The 15184-nt window shown below is 40.8% G+C and overlaps 1 protein-coding gene and 1 long non-coding RNA gene across 8 annotated transcripts in view; one reads left to right on the forward strand and one right to left on the reverse strand.

Annotated features, from left to right (window-relative positions):
• Window positions 1-5575: 5575 nt before the first annotated feature.
• Window positions 5576-15184, reverse strand: part of ATXN3 (ataxin 3) — a 45561-nt gene continuing 35952 nt past the window's right edge. For 5 of the 7 annotated variants that reach the window (XM_024231355.3, XM_024231356.3, XM_063715707.1 and 2 more), the window contains one exon: window positions 5576-9268. In XM_024231355.3, coding sequence (XP_024087123.3) covers window positions 9165-9268 — 104 coding nt within the window. In that variant the 3' untranslated portion in view covers window positions 5576-9164. The remainder of the gene's footprint in view (window positions 9269-15184) is intronic. The other 2 variants (XR_010137012.1, XR_010137011.1) reach the window with 1 other exon arrangement.
• LOC103892405 (uncharacterized) overlaps window positions 9171-15184 on the forward strand; it is a 40579-nt gene continuing 34565 nt past the window's right edge. Inside the window, exon 1 of the long non-coding RNA XR_656618.4 lies at window positions 9171-9330. This is a non-coding gene — a long non-coding RNA (uncharacterized LOC103892405). The remainder of the gene's footprint in view (window positions 9331-15184) is intronic.

Genomic DNA, 15184 nt, shown 5'->3' on the forward strand with positions numbered 1-15184 from the left:
AAAGTGCTGGGATTAATTACAAGGTGTGAGCCACCATGCTGGGGAGGTTTTTGTTTTTGTTTTTTTTACAACCAAACCTAATCCAATGAATGCATCTCCTCTCCTGGTCCCTGTGTTCTTGTGGGTTTATATATTTTTCTTTACTTTAACCTAGGTGAGATTTTGGAAGGGAGCAAATATAGTGATCAATCCTCTGTATTTTTTATTGCGATAAGATATATATAACACAAAATTTTGTAGCCATTTTGTTGTTAAATTGTTATACCGTTCACCGGCATTAAGTACATTCACGTTGTTGTGCAGACATCACAACTGTCCATCTCCAGAACTTTTTTCATCTTCCCAAACTGAAACTCCATACTTGTTAAACGACTCCTAATTTTCCCCTCTACCATCCCCCGGCAACCACCATTCTACTTTCTGTCTCTATGAGTTTGACTATTCCAAAGATCTTATGTAAATGGAACTATACACTATTAATCCTCTGCATTTGACTAGAAGCCCCTGGAAGATGTGTGAGACACTGGCTCAAAGCAGTTAAATCTGGCCGGGTTAGGTGGCTCATGCCTGTAATCCCAGAACTTTGGGAGGCTGAGGCGGGTGGATCACCTGAGCTCAGAGGTTCTAGACCAGCCTGGGCAACATGGCAAAATCCCCTCTCTACTAAAAATACAAAACTTAGCTGGATGTGGTGGCCTGTGCCTATAATCTCAGCTATTCGGGTGGCTGAGGCAGGAGAATTGCTTGAGCCCAGGAGGCAGAGGTTGCCGTGAGCCGAGATCATGCCACTGCACTCCAGCTTAGGCGACAGAACGAGGCCCTGTCTCAAAAAAAAGGCAGTTAAATCTTCTCTGGGTCTGGCAAAAGGGGTTTCAGTGTTGGAGACAGAGATGCCCCTGTGCAGAATTGAAACACAGCTTTTGGAAAGAATGGGTGTGGAGAAGGCACGGAAGCAATGGCGGTGGCGTAGAATCTGCTCCCTCCTGGCTCCTACACTAGTCTGAGCCACTTTACAGGGTGAAGAACAAGACGTAGCAGGACTCTGGGCACAAGAAGAGCTCCTTGGGGCCCATGTAGTGACATGCGGCTCAGGGCTGAGACAAGCGCCATTCCTCTTTGCTCAACTTGGATTATAGTACCTGTCTGGTATCCAAGAATTTGACATTTTCAGGCTTGGTATTTTCCATCTTATTTTTTTAACCAGGTTACTGCTAGTATGTAAAAAAGCTATTGCTTTTCTTTGATGGATAAATGAATAAGCAAAATGTGCATATATCATACAATGGAATATTATTCAGTTTTTAAAAAGAAAATTCGGACGTATGCTACAACATGGATGAACCTTGACATGCTAAGTGAAATACACTAGTCACGAAAAAACCTTACAAATACTGAGTGATTCCACTTATAGGAGATACTTAGAATCATAGAGACAAAGTAGAATGGTAGTTGTCAGGGGCTGGGGAAGGAAGGAAGGATAGGGAGCCATACTGACTGACTGAGCTCCTCTCTACCCTAATACAAGAGACTCTCATAGGCAGGAATATCATCACCCCTATTCAGCCTGAAGAAGTTACAGAAGATGGATCTTCATCCCTCTGCAACTCTTAGGATTAAAGGTTTTCTTATAAAAGGGAGTAGGGAAATATCACAGGCATTTGAACCAGAGCAACTCTATCTTGAATAGGGGCTGGGTAAAATGAGGCCGAGACCTACTGGGCTGCATTCCCAGATGGTTAAGGCATTCTAAGTCACAGGATGAGATAGAAAGTCTGCACAAGATACAGGTCATAAAAACCTTGCTGATAAAACAGGTTGCAGTAAAGAAGCTGGCTGAAAAAGCCCAAATGGCGATGAAAGTGACCTCTGGTCCTCCTCACTGCTACACTCCCATTGGCACCATGACAGTTGACAAATGCCATGGCAATGCCAGGAAGTTACCCTAAATGGTCTAAAAAGGGCAGGCATGAATCATCCACCCCTTGTTTAGCATATCATCAAGAAATAACCAGCCAGGCGAGGTGGCTCATCCCAGCACTTTGGGAGGCCAAGGTGGGTGGATCACGAGGTCAAGAGATCGAGACCTTCCTGGCCAACATGGTGAAACCGCGTCTCTACTAAAAATACAAAAATTAGCTGGGTGTGGTGGCGTACGCCTGTAGTCCCAGCTACTTAGGAGGCTGAGGCAGGAGAATTGCTTGAACCCGGGAGGTGGAGGTTGCAGTGAGCTGAGATCATGCCACTGCACTCCAGCCTGGTGACACGGCGAGACTGTCTTAAAAAAAAAAAAAAAAAAAGGCAGGGGCGGGGTGGGGGGCGCGGCAACCAGCAGCCCTCAGGGCTGCTCTGCCTATGGGGTAGCCATTCTTTTATTCCTCTACTTTCTTAATGAACTAGCTTTCAATTTATGGACTTGCCCTGAATTCATTCTTGCACAAGATCCAAGAACCCTCTCTTGGGGTCTGGATCAGGCCCCCTGTCCTGTAATGTTACTATGTTTCAAAATTTGTGCCCAATTCTAATTAAAGCTAAAATGAATAGACAACCTTCAAAAAATTTGAGGACAATATATTCCTCATCAGTCTAGGTGGATTTCAATCATTACATTTGGATTCTGGTGTCCAGAGTTGGATAAAATGAGGAAAAGCAGCACTTAGAAATTGCTACCGATGTGCTTTGTTTGGCCCTCAGTATTAAAAATCAATTGAGCAAACATTTATTTGACTTTTTTAAGGTGGCATTCTGTCTCTATTTTTTTTAATAGAGATGGGGTCTCTTTATGTTGCCCAGGCAGGTCTCAAACTCCTGGGGTCAAGTGATCCTTCCACCTCGGCCTCTCAAAGTGCTAGGATTAAAGGCGTGAGCCACTGGCACTGGGCCAGTTGAGTAAACATTTAAAAAATATATATCAAATAAAAATTTGGAATTCTTAGCTTCTCTTGGAAAAGACTGAGGATCCAGTAATAATGGACTTTTGGCAGGCAGTAAGCTGGAATAGAGTATCAATGGACTGTGCTGGCCTGCGTTATTCATATTCATCACTGCAGCTGGTTAAGAACAATCCATCCAACAGTGCTTCTCAAGCTTCACTCCATACTTTAGTGTCCTGGGGATCTTGTAAAAAGTGCAAGTTCTGATTCAGTAGGTCCGAGTGTGGCCTGAAACTCTGCATTTCTGAAAAACTCACAGGTGATACAGATGCTGCTGGTCCTCCATCCATACTTTTTTCCTGCTTTGTCGCCCAGGCTAGAATTCAGTGGCGAGATCATACCTCACTGCAGCCTCGAACTCCTGGGCTCAAGCAATCCTCCTGCTTCTGCCTCCTGGGTAGCTGGAATTGCAGATGCAAGCCACCAAGCCCAGCTCTAATCATACTTTGAATAGCTATGAATTAACAATAAATACAAATTCAAAAGGAAATAGAAAAGCAAACATTATCTTTATTTAATAATCTTTGATATTTAAAATACAACTCATTGAACAACCACACTAACAACAGAATCCTCAGCGTTCAACAGTGCTTTGGAAGCCCGGCTTTTCTAATGACCAGACAGGAAGGCCTGTGTGTGTAATAACAGCAAATGAACTTAACGAGGGAGCACACACAGAAGGGCTGCAGGGCTGGGTCCTGAGCAAGCAGCACTGCCACAGTGCACTTGTATCATGGCCAAACAACAATGCTTTTTGTTTCAGATATTTTCTGTACTTGAATTTCAAATATTTATACAGAACAGTAATTTTTAAAAAGTTATTCCTAATAGCCCAGTGTTGTAAAAATTAGATAATCACATTTAAAATGTATGTTTTCCTCTTTCAAAAAAAAAAAAGCATTAAAAAAAGTCAGAAAACATTCCTTGAACTATGCAAGAGACAACTGAGAGCTTCCTAAATGCATCAGGAATATCCATTTATATTTTACTAATGTTTCTCATTGCTTTGTCTATGAATCCACAGGCTTAAAATGTTTTTTGATATGCTATTAAACATGCCAATTATGACAAATTTATAAGTTACATTATTAGCACTAATTCTTAAAATGCCAGACCACTTGGAAAAAGTAAAAATAGCAAAGATTTTCTTCAAATTAAAAAACAAAATCAAAATTCTAGAATTTACCAACAATGTCAATAATCTTCATTCATGAAAGCAAATTAGAACAAAAATATTTTTATTATGTTTAAGACTAAAAAAATACAAAGCCAGCTCATTTTTTAAAGCAAAAAGATGCTGGTTATAAAGGGTCCAGAAATAAAAGAAAGTTTTTATTTTGAATATGAAAAATAAAAAGTTATTTACATTGCTGATATGATTAGTTGATCCAATCTGGTATTTCTTAATTAGGGTCACATATATCATATATCCATACTTGTTAAGGACTTGATACAACAAACAATTCACTTTGAAAACAGTGGCCCGAGGCCGGGCATGGTGGCCTGCACCTGTAATCCCAGCACTTTGGGAGGCCGAGGCAGGCAGATCACCTGAGGTGAGGAGTTTGAGACCAGCCTGACTAACATGGTAAAAGCCCGTCTCTACTAAAAAAAACAAATATTCGCCGGGTGTAGTGGCAGGTGCCTGTAATACCCAGTACTTGGGAGGCTGAGGCAGGAGAATCGCTTGAACCTGGGAGGTGGAGGTTGCAGTGAGCCAACATTGTGCCATTGCACTCCAGCCTGGGCAGCAGAGCTAGACTCCGTCTCAGAAAAAAAAAAAAAAAAAAGAAAGAAAAAGAAAATAGCAGCCCAAGGCCTCTTCGTTTCCGGATTAAAAAAAAAAAACAGAGTTTCACTCTTGTTGCCCAGGCTAGAGTGCAATGGCACGATCTCAGCTCACTGCAACCTCCACCTCCTGGGTTTAAACAATTCTCCTGCCTCAGCCTCCCAAGTCACTGGGATTACAGCTGCCCACCACCACACCTGGCTAATTTTTGTGTTTTTAGTAGAGATGGGGTTTCACCATGTTGGCCAGGCTGGTCTTGAACTCCTGACCTCAGGTGATCCACCTGCCTCAGCCTCCCAAAGTGTTGGGATTACAGGCATGAGCCACTGCCCCCAGCTGGGATAAAGTTTTTAATAGGAAGTTATATATATATATATTCATATATATATATACTCATATATATATATATATTTTTTTTTTCAGAGACAGAGTCTCACTCTGTTGCGCAGGCTGGAATGCAGTGGTGAGCCCTTGGCACTCTGCAACCTCTGCCTCCTAGGCTCATGAGATTCTTAGCCTCCTGAGTAGCTGGGATTACAAGTGTGCGCCACCACGCCTGGCTAATTTTTTTATTTTTAGTAGAGACGAAGTTTCACCATGTTGCCCAGACTGGTCTTGAACTCCTGGCCTGAAGTGATTCGCCCGCCTCAGCCTCCCGAACTGCTCGGATTACAGGCGTGAGCCACTGCGCCCAGCTGGGAGGTCATCAATATTAATTACTGAATCCTCCTAAGAATTTAAAACATCGATTTATTTTTCTACTTAAGATTTTAAAATTATCATATTTTGATTATGCACTGAATCTATTTTTTATCTGTACAGGTCCAATGGGCCGGTTTTAAGAATTTAGTAGCTCTTGGCACGAGCATGATTTTTTTTTTTTTTGAGACAGAGTCTCACTCTGTTGCCCAGGCTGGAGTGCAGTGGCACCATCTCGGTTCACTGCATCCTCTGCTGCCAGGGTTCACGCGATTCTCCTGCCTCAGACTCCCAGGTAGCTGGGATTACAGGCACCTGCCACCGCGCCCAGCTAATTTTTGTAGTTTTTAGTACAGACGGGGTTTCACCATCTTGGCCAAGCTGGTCTTGAACTCCTGACCTCGTGATCCACCCGCTTCGGCCTCCCAAAATGCTGGGATTACAGGTGTGAGCTACCACGCCCAGCCAGCACTAGCATGATTTCAAAAATAGTATCAAAAATTCAGGCATTCAAAATGTGATTTAGGCTCTGACTGAAATAAAATTTATTTTATTCAACTTAATATTAAACAATATGGACTACTGGTAGTTTTGTCTGCAATGATACTCAACTGGTTTTGAGTTTTTTTCCTTATTTACTTTGGCATCATGAATAAAGCCTTAAGAAAAATCAAGTTTTAAGGACAAAAAAAAAAAAGCACCACCTTAAATAAAATATTCGGTGAATTTTAAATTATTTGGCCAAGATCTTAGTATAGAGTTTACCTGCAGCAGCCTTTTCAAACATTTATATTACTGAAATATTTATATGATTACCATAAAAAACATAGATTGATGGTTTTAGATCAGAGATTAACTATTCTGAATTTTAAAAACATAAATTACTCATTAAATCCGTGACATCTGAAAATATGAAAGTGGTATTTCCAAGGCTTATTTAAACTTCTACTAGCATCACCACTGTACATACTTGATCCCAGTAATACAAATTATACATTAGAAAAATGATACCAATAGTTTAAATATTAAACATTAAGATGTTCCCAATTAGTAAAACAAAATGGAAATCTTTAATACACTTCTTAGCAGGACAGTTCTTGTGAATTTAGTTGTTCCTGACTTTCTTGCAGGTGGTTTACAGTAAATGGCAGTACCTGATGTACTATAGCTTTGCATAACTTTTAACTTTTTTGATACTATGGTTACTTGCACTGGCATCTTTTCATACTGGCCAATCAATTAAGAAATGGAATCTAAACATTCAATTAAATTTAAGCCAACCCCACCAAGATGGCAGTTCACTAGTGATTCTGGATCTGCCTGCTAAATTTAACAATTTCACAACAAACTACACAAACACATTCAAACGCATCCAGTGTGTGCTCAGCTCTGCTTTAAAAACTCTCTAGCTGGCCAGGCGCAGTGGCTCATGCCTGTAATCCCAGCAATTTGGGAGGCCAAGGCAGGCAGATCACCTGAGGTCAGGAGTTCGAGACCAGCCTGGCCAAACATGATGAAACCGTGTCTCTACCAAAAATACAAAAATCTGCTGGGTGTGGTGGTGGGCGCCTGTAATCCCAGCTACTCTGGAGGCTGAGGCAGGAGAATTGCTTGAACCCGGGAGGTGGAAGTTGTAGTGAGCCGAGATCATGCCACTGCCCTCCAGCCTGGGAGACACAGCAAGACTCCGTCTCAAAAAAAACAAAAACAAAAACAACAAAAAAAACTCTCTAGCAACTAAAAGTCAAACATGCCATATTTTCTTAAGTGCTTTAACTAGGGTATATATGAACTTTATAAACTCTAAAGTTAAAACTTTAAAATGCATATTGGTTTTCTCATTTTTATATTAGGTAGCTCATCAATTCAAGTGTATGAAAAGTTTAATGTAACTTTTCAATGGAAAAAGGTAATGAACAAATATCCATGGAAAATATGACTAACACACTGGTAATAATTAACATAAATGTTCAGTCTTAAAATATTTAGCTTTTTAAATCTTGAGGGAGTAGTACTAAACTCCAACATCCCTTGCAGTTTTAAAGTTTTATAATTTTTCTGAAACATTTTTAACTATTAAAAGAAAACTTTAGATTTTAAAATAAAGCTATCCTTTTGTGTAAGGGAAACTTCAGAAAACTGATTGGCACAAAATAATGACTTAAAAAATCTGTTATATCCAAGAAAAAGCTATTTTATAATCATAAATAAAAGATATTTTTTCTTCTCTTTTCAGTTAGTTAGCAATAAATCCTAGATCAAAAACTTTCCCTGATAAAATGTGTGCAGCCACACACCAGGAGGGCAATATACCATATTTTAATTTTCGAAGTTGTCAGCTGAAATTTCTTGGATTTTAGCTTATGAACAATTCAACATTCACAAGAGCTTCAAAAGGAGATGGAGAATGAGGGATAGGGAACACTGAAACTAAAACATCAATTTCAGAGACATGGTTTTCACCAAAATGATACTATCCTATTGACCCAGCAAGAAACTCTCTCTACATCTCAATTAAAGAGAATATTTATCAAAACTATGGACTTTCTTATTTACAGACCCACTAAGTACTGTGACTTCTATTGTTCTTAAGCTATCTAAACATGATGCAAGTGTCAAATCACAGTATAAATTTAAACATATTTTCATTAGTAAATTATTTTCATGTTCCACATCACCATCTTTGACAAGCTATACCTACTAAAAGATGTGAAGCAGACACCTATATTCCATGACTCAACTGTAAAGAGAACAGAAAGCTCCAGTCATAGGAGAAAAAATAAAATAAAACTGCTATTGAAATTGAAGACCAAATTTCACGTATCATACATTCATGGTGGGTACGTATGTTTAGTCTTCTACCAGAAGGAGATTTGCCTGCATACTATGCTTCTCCTAGTTTTCTCAATTGGAGAAGAAAGGAAAAAATAAGGCGCAGGAAGAAGGGGTTGCAACAAAGCTGTAAGGTTTTGATGTAAGTGAAAAGACATTCATAAAGCATCTGGGAAAGCACATGCTCACACATTTAAAAAAATGCTCATTTATTCTCAAGTACTTGTGCAGGGCTGATTTCAGAGTTTAGGAATGCACCAGTCATGAAATAATGATCCCATCGTAGGGCTTAAAACGCTAAACCTCAGAAAAGATTACCATCTTTCAAAAGAATTGTGGGAAAATAATGAAAACCAGGTAGCAGAAAAGTTGTGATCAGAGAAAACAACGCAAGAAAACACTGGAGCACACGGTATACAGTTAAGGGAGAACCGTTCATCCTTCTAGAACCATTACTATTATCAACACAGACTAGAGATACTTTCCTGAAAGGTTAATTTGGTTAATAAGAAATGAAAGCCACTATTACATGATGTGAGCCAGATTACCCACAAGAGAAAAAGAAAACAAACTATATTGAAAAAGCCTGAGGCGAGAGCTAATTAGCTGGTCTGCAAAAAGATCCAAGAAAAATGCCCTAACTTTAGACATGTTACATATTGCACACTCAAAAAAGAAAAAGAAACATTTAGAAAACTATTTTAAATGTCTTTAATTGCTGAATGCCTCTTTGGCTAATATTTGGAAGATCATTATTTAGTCCTACAACTGACGCATTGTTCCACTTTCCCATCATTTTGTTTGCAAACCACTAAAAGTCTTATTTCCTCATCTCTTTGACACATTACCAAAGTGGACCCTATGCTGTAATCACACAGGATAATGTTGGAAAGTATGAATATCTAAATTATTTTTTAAAGGTATTTTTTTTTTCCTTCTGTTTTCAAATCATTTCTGACAGTTTCTAAAGACATGGTCACAGCTGCCTGAAGCATGTCTTCTTCACTCATAGCATCACCTGTTGGGAAACAAAACCACATTTCTTAAAAATTTCCAGAAAATTCTCAAAGTCATCAAAAGGTAAGCTCTCAGAAAATGTATTTCTATTTGAACACGAGTTTCTTTTTTTGATTTAATACATATAAAGCAGAATTTACTTTTATAGTTCTATATATTTTGACAAATACACCGTCAAGATACACAACCATTCCATTGCCCCAGAAAATTCCCCCATGCTGCCCCTTTGTGGTCAATCCCCAATTCCTAATCCCAGATAGCCACCAGTATATTCTCTGTCCTACAGTTTTATCTTTTCCTGCATGTCATATAAAAGACATCAGTAGGTATGTAGCCTTTTGAATATGGCTTTTTTCACTTAGCATAATGCATTTGAGATTTGTTGTGTATATCAACAATTCATGTATTTACAAAAACCCAACTTTCTATTTTGAAAGAACTGTCAATTCAAAGGAAGTTGCAAAGATATTTCACAGAGGTTTCGTGTACTCTTTTGCCCAATTTCACCCAATAGTTACATCTCATGTAACTAAAGATCAAACTAAAACCTAGATATTGACATTGGCACAATGTTATATGTAGTTCTACATGGCATTTTATCACACATGTGTATTCATGTAACCACCACCACTACAATCAAGACATAGAAGTGTTATAATACCACAAAGATCTCCCTCCTATTGATTTATATTCCCACCCACCTCTCTTTTACCCACTTTCTCTAACTAGTGGCAACCACTAATATGTTCTCTATCTCTATACAGCTGTCATTTTTAGAATGTTGGACAAATGGAATCATACAGTGTAAGACCCTTTGAGGTTTTTTTGTACTCAGCATAATGCCCCTGAGATCCAGCCACGGTGCTGCCTGTGCCAACAGTTGGTTTCTTTTTAATCCTGACAGTAGAGTATTACATGCTATGGATATACTACAGTTTGTTTCACTGTAGGACATTTTGGTTGTTTCCAGTTTTTGATTATGACAAGTAAAGCCGCTATAAACATTCATGTACATGTTTTTGTGAGAATATAAATTTCTATTTTTGGCTGGGCACAGTGGCTCAAGCCTGTAATACTAGCACTTAGGGAGGCCGAAGCAGGCAGACTGCTAGACTGCTTGAGCCCAGGAGTTCAAGACCAGCCTGGGTAATTGCGTCAGTGGAACAATGCGTCAGTTGTAGGACTAAATAATGATCTTTCAGGCTTGGCGCAGTGGCTCACGCCTGTAATCCCAGCATTTTGGGAGGCTGAGGCGGGCGGATCACGAGGTCAGGAGATGGAGACCATCCTGACTAACACGGTGAAACCCCATCTCTACTAAAAATACAAAAAATTAGCCGGGCGTGGTGGCACACGCCTATAGTCCCAGCTGCTCGGGAGGCTGAGGCAGGAGAATGGCGTGAACCTGGGAGGCAGAGGTTGCAGTGAGCCGAGATCACGCCACTGTACTCCAGCCTGGGTGACAGAGCGAGACTCTGCCTAAAAAAGAAAAATAATAATAATAATAATGATCTTGCAAATATTAGCCAAAGAGGCATTCAGCAATTAAAGACTTTTAAAATAGTTTTCTAAATGTTTTTTTTCTTTCTTGACTGTGCAGCATTGCCCAGGCTGGTCTTGAACTCCTGGGCTCAAGCAATCTGCCTGCCTCGGCCTCCCTAAGTGCTAGTATTACAGCACTTACGAAGTGTAATACTAAAAAAAATAAAAATAAAAAAATTTCTGTTTTTCTGGGATAAATGCCCAGGAGTATAGATGTTATGTCATATGGTCAGGGTATGTTCAGTTTTTAAACAAATAGTGAAATTATTTTTCAAAGTGCCTGCATCAGTACAAAAGAAATATAGAAAGGTTACCTCCCTTTATATCCTTTGACCCTCCTTCATTTGTAACATAATTGCCTTAAATATTTCCAATATATATACTGAAAACCAAATCAGTGCTATAATTCTTGCTTCAACCATCATACAACTTAGAAAATTCAAAAGAAGGGGAAAGTCTATTGTGTTTACCTATATTTTACTTTTTATTGTTCTTTCTTCCTTCCTTATGTTCCAAAATTACTTCTTTTATCATTTCTTTTCTGTTTAGAGAAATTCCTTTAGCCATTCTTTTAGGGTAGGTCTGCTGAAGACAAATTGTTAATTTTCCCTTCACTCCTGAAAGATATTTCACTGGATATGTAACTCTGGGTTTAGAGTTTTTTCTTTTCTTTTTTTTTTTTTTGAGACAAGGTCTCGCTCTGTCACCCAGGCTGGAGTACAGTGGCATGAGCTTGGCTCACTGCAACCTCCAATTCTCTTGCCTCAGCCTCCTGAGTAGCTGGGACTATAGGCGCCCACCAACAAGCCCGGATACTTTTTTTTTTTTTGAGATGGAGTCTCGCTCAACTGCCCAGGCTGGAGTGCAGTGGCACGACCTTGGCTCACTGCAACCTTCGCCTCCCAGGTTCAAGTGATTCCCCTGCCTCAGCCTCCCAAGTAGCTAGGATTACAGGTGGGTGCCACCACACCCGGCTAATTTTTGTATTTTTAGTAGAGACAGGGTTTCCCCATGTTGGCCAGGCTGGTCTCAAACTCCTGACTTCAGGTGATCCGCCTGCCTCAGCCTCCAAAAGTGCTGGAATTACAGGTGTGTGCCACCATGCCCAGCCTAGAGTTTTTTTCTTTCAGCACTAGAAAAAATGTTGTATGTATCCCTTCCTTCTGGCCTTTATGATCTCTGATGGGAAATCTGCTGTCATTCAAATTGCTGTAGGTAAGGTCATTTCTTGCTAATTTCGAGATCTTCATTTTTTGTCTGCAGTGTTCAGAAATCTGACTGTGATGTGTCTCTGTGTGAACTTCTTTGAGTTTATCATATTTGAGCTTCATTCAGCTTTTTCAATCCGTAGGTTTCTGACTTTTGTCAAATTTGGGAAATCATCAGCCATGACTTCTTCCTCCAATTTTTTTCGGCCCCACCCTTTCTCATCTCCTTCTGGGAATCCTGACACAAATTTAGATGGAGTCTTGCTCTGTTGCCCAGGCTGCAGTATACTAGTGCGATCTTGGATCACTGCAACCTCCATCTCCCAGGTTCCAGTGATTCTCCTGCCTCAGCCTCCCCAGTAGCTGGGATTACAGGCGTGCGCCACCACGCCCGGCTAATTTTTGTATTTTTAGTAGAGACAGGGTTTCACCATGTTGGCCAGGCTGGTCTTGAACTCCTGACCTTAAATGTTTGGCCCACCTCGGCCTCCCAAAGTGCTGGGATTACAGGTGTGAGCCACCATGCCCAGCTTAGTGATTTTCAATTAAATCTTGAAAATTTGGGGTATTATGTTATTAGAATGTGAATCTTATTTACATCTTCCAATTTAGCAAGCTTCCTCTGACACAGCACTGGCAGCAGGGAAAAGGGAGTGCCACCTCGCTACAACCAGAGGGGAGTGAAAGTCCAGGTTTCTTCAAGGCCTGTGATGACAAGGAGTGGTGGTCATGGGGATTACTGCTGAACACACATGGGAGTTCTAGCCCCCTGGTCCTCCACTGACATCTCTCTGACTGGGAGGGAGAGGAGTGCCTTGTTACTGATCTCCATGTGGCCTCCATGGACATTATGGAGGTGTCCTTGTTACTGCTGGGTGTCAGCAACAGTCTGGATTCTCTACTAGGCCTCTTCTCCAACATCACCCATATAGGAGCCAGAGAGATGCCTGCGTATTATTGGGTGGAAGTTCAGCCTCCCTGTGACCACTGACACCATGGGAAAGGAGTGTTATCACCTCCTGGAGGGAATGAAAACCCCAGCTCCCCAGTCAGCCTTCTCTGACACCACCTTGGCTGGGAAAGGGGAGAAGTGTACCTTATGACTTCCAGGTTGGGGTAGATATCTTGGCTCCCACTTGGCCTTTGCTGACAGGGGTGAATGGGACCAGTTTATTCTGTTTTGTCTGACTGGAGTCAAGTGCTTATTATCTAAAAGTTTTTGTCTTGCTAGGCTGCCTCTTTTGGCTAGAGAGAGCAGGCTTTTCATGGGGTTTTCTCTTGGTCTGAGCCCATAGCTTCTCCAGCACCAAGTCCAGGATAAATGAGGCAAAAAGAAAATCCAGGCCACTCCTCACCACGCTGCTCCTCTGGTTCCAAGGTCCCTAGCCAGTCTGTCTTCTCTCTGCCTTTGAGATTCAGCTTAATGTTTTTTTTTTTTCTTTTTGAGACAGAGTTTTGCTCTTGTTGCCCAGGCTGGAGTGCAACGGTGTGATCTCAGCTCACTGCAACCTCTGCTTCCCAGGATCAAGCAATTCTCCTGCCTCAGCCTCCCAAGTAGCTGGGATTACAGGCATGAGCCACCATGCCCAACTAATTTTGTATTTTTAATAGAGACAGGGTTTCTCTACGTTTGTCAGGCTGGTCTTGAACTCCCAACCTCATGTGATCCACCCACCTCAGCCTCCCAAAGTGCTGGGATTACACGTGTGAGCCACCGCGCCCGGCCCAGCTCATGTTTCATACAAATGTTGAGGTGTTTTGGCTGTACTTAAACAGGAGGAATAGAAAAAAGTACCAGTTCATCCCTTTTATTATTCAATTGTTTGGATATACCACAGTTTGTCTATTCATTAACTAAATGAAGGTCTACATTTAGGCAGTTTGTAATTTTGGGCAATGATGAATAAAGATGCTATAATCTTTTTTTTTTTTTTGAGATGGAGTTTCAGTCTTGTCACCCAGGCTGGAGTTCAATGGCACAATCTCGGGTCACTGCAACCTCCGCCGCCCGGATTCAAGTGATTCTCCTGCCTCAGCCTCCTGGGATTACAGGTGCCCACCACCACGCCCAGCAAATTTTTGCATTTTTAGTAGAGATGGGGTTTCACCATGTTGGCCAGGCTGGTCTTGAACTCCTAACCTCAGGTGATCCACTGGCCTCAGCCTCCCAAAGTGCCGGAATAACAGGCATAAGCCACTGTGTCCAGCCCTTTTTTTTTTTTTTTTGAGACAGAGTCTTGCTCTGTCACTCAGGCTGGAGTAGAGTGACACAATCTTGGCTCACTGCAATCTCTGCCTCCCGGGTTCACGTGATTCTCCTGCCTCAGCCTCCTGAATAGCTGGGACTACAGGTGCCCGCCATCACGCCTGGCTAATTTTTGTATTTTAAGTAGAGACGGGGTTTTGCCATGTTGGCCAGGCTGGTCTCGAACTCTTGACCTCAGGTGATCCGCCAACCTCAGCCTCCCAAAGTGCTGGGATTACAGGCATGGGCTACCATGCCTGGCCAGCTATAAGCATTTGATATAAGTTTTTATGTGAACCTAAGTTTTCTTTTCTCTTGGTTATATATACATGATTGGGACTGCTGGATCACATGGCTAAGTATAAATTTATCAAAAAATGCCGAACTGTTTTCCAAAGCTGTACACTTTTACATTCCCATTAACAGTATATGAGTCTCAGCTCTTAGATCCTTGCCAACACTTTGTATTGTTGGTTTTATTTCTTCATTAAGCCATACCTACAGGGGTGCCGTGGTATCTCATTGTGGTTTTATTGTGCATTTCCCTGTGATTAGTGATGCTGAGTCTTTTCATGTGCTTATTTGTCATCCCTATGTCTTATTTGGTGAAATATCTTTTCAAATCCTTCACCTTTTTATTGAGTTGTTTTCTTATTCAGTTTTAAGAGTTCTTTATATATTTTGCTTATAATTTCTTTGTCAGATACAGTTACTTTTTCTCTCAACTTCTACTACTAATTGGCCAAAGTTTAAGACATATTTAAACCGAGACCTGGAAAGTAACTCTGCACTTCCCATTGTTATTGATTATACTCAAGTATTTTTCATTTTCCAGGTGGTAAAATGTATTTATTTTTCACCTACTAATATTCATGATTTCAGGCTGGGTGTGGTGGCTCACACCTGTAATCCCAGCACTTTG

The sequence above is a fragment of the Pongo abelii genome, chromosome 15 (genome assembly GCF_028885655.2).
Source record: "Pongo abelii isolate AG06213 chromosome 15, NHGRI_mPonAbe1-v2.0_pri, whole genome shotgun sequence".
NCBI lineage: Eukaryota > Metazoa > Chordata > Mammalia > Primates > Hominidae > Pongo > Pongo abelii.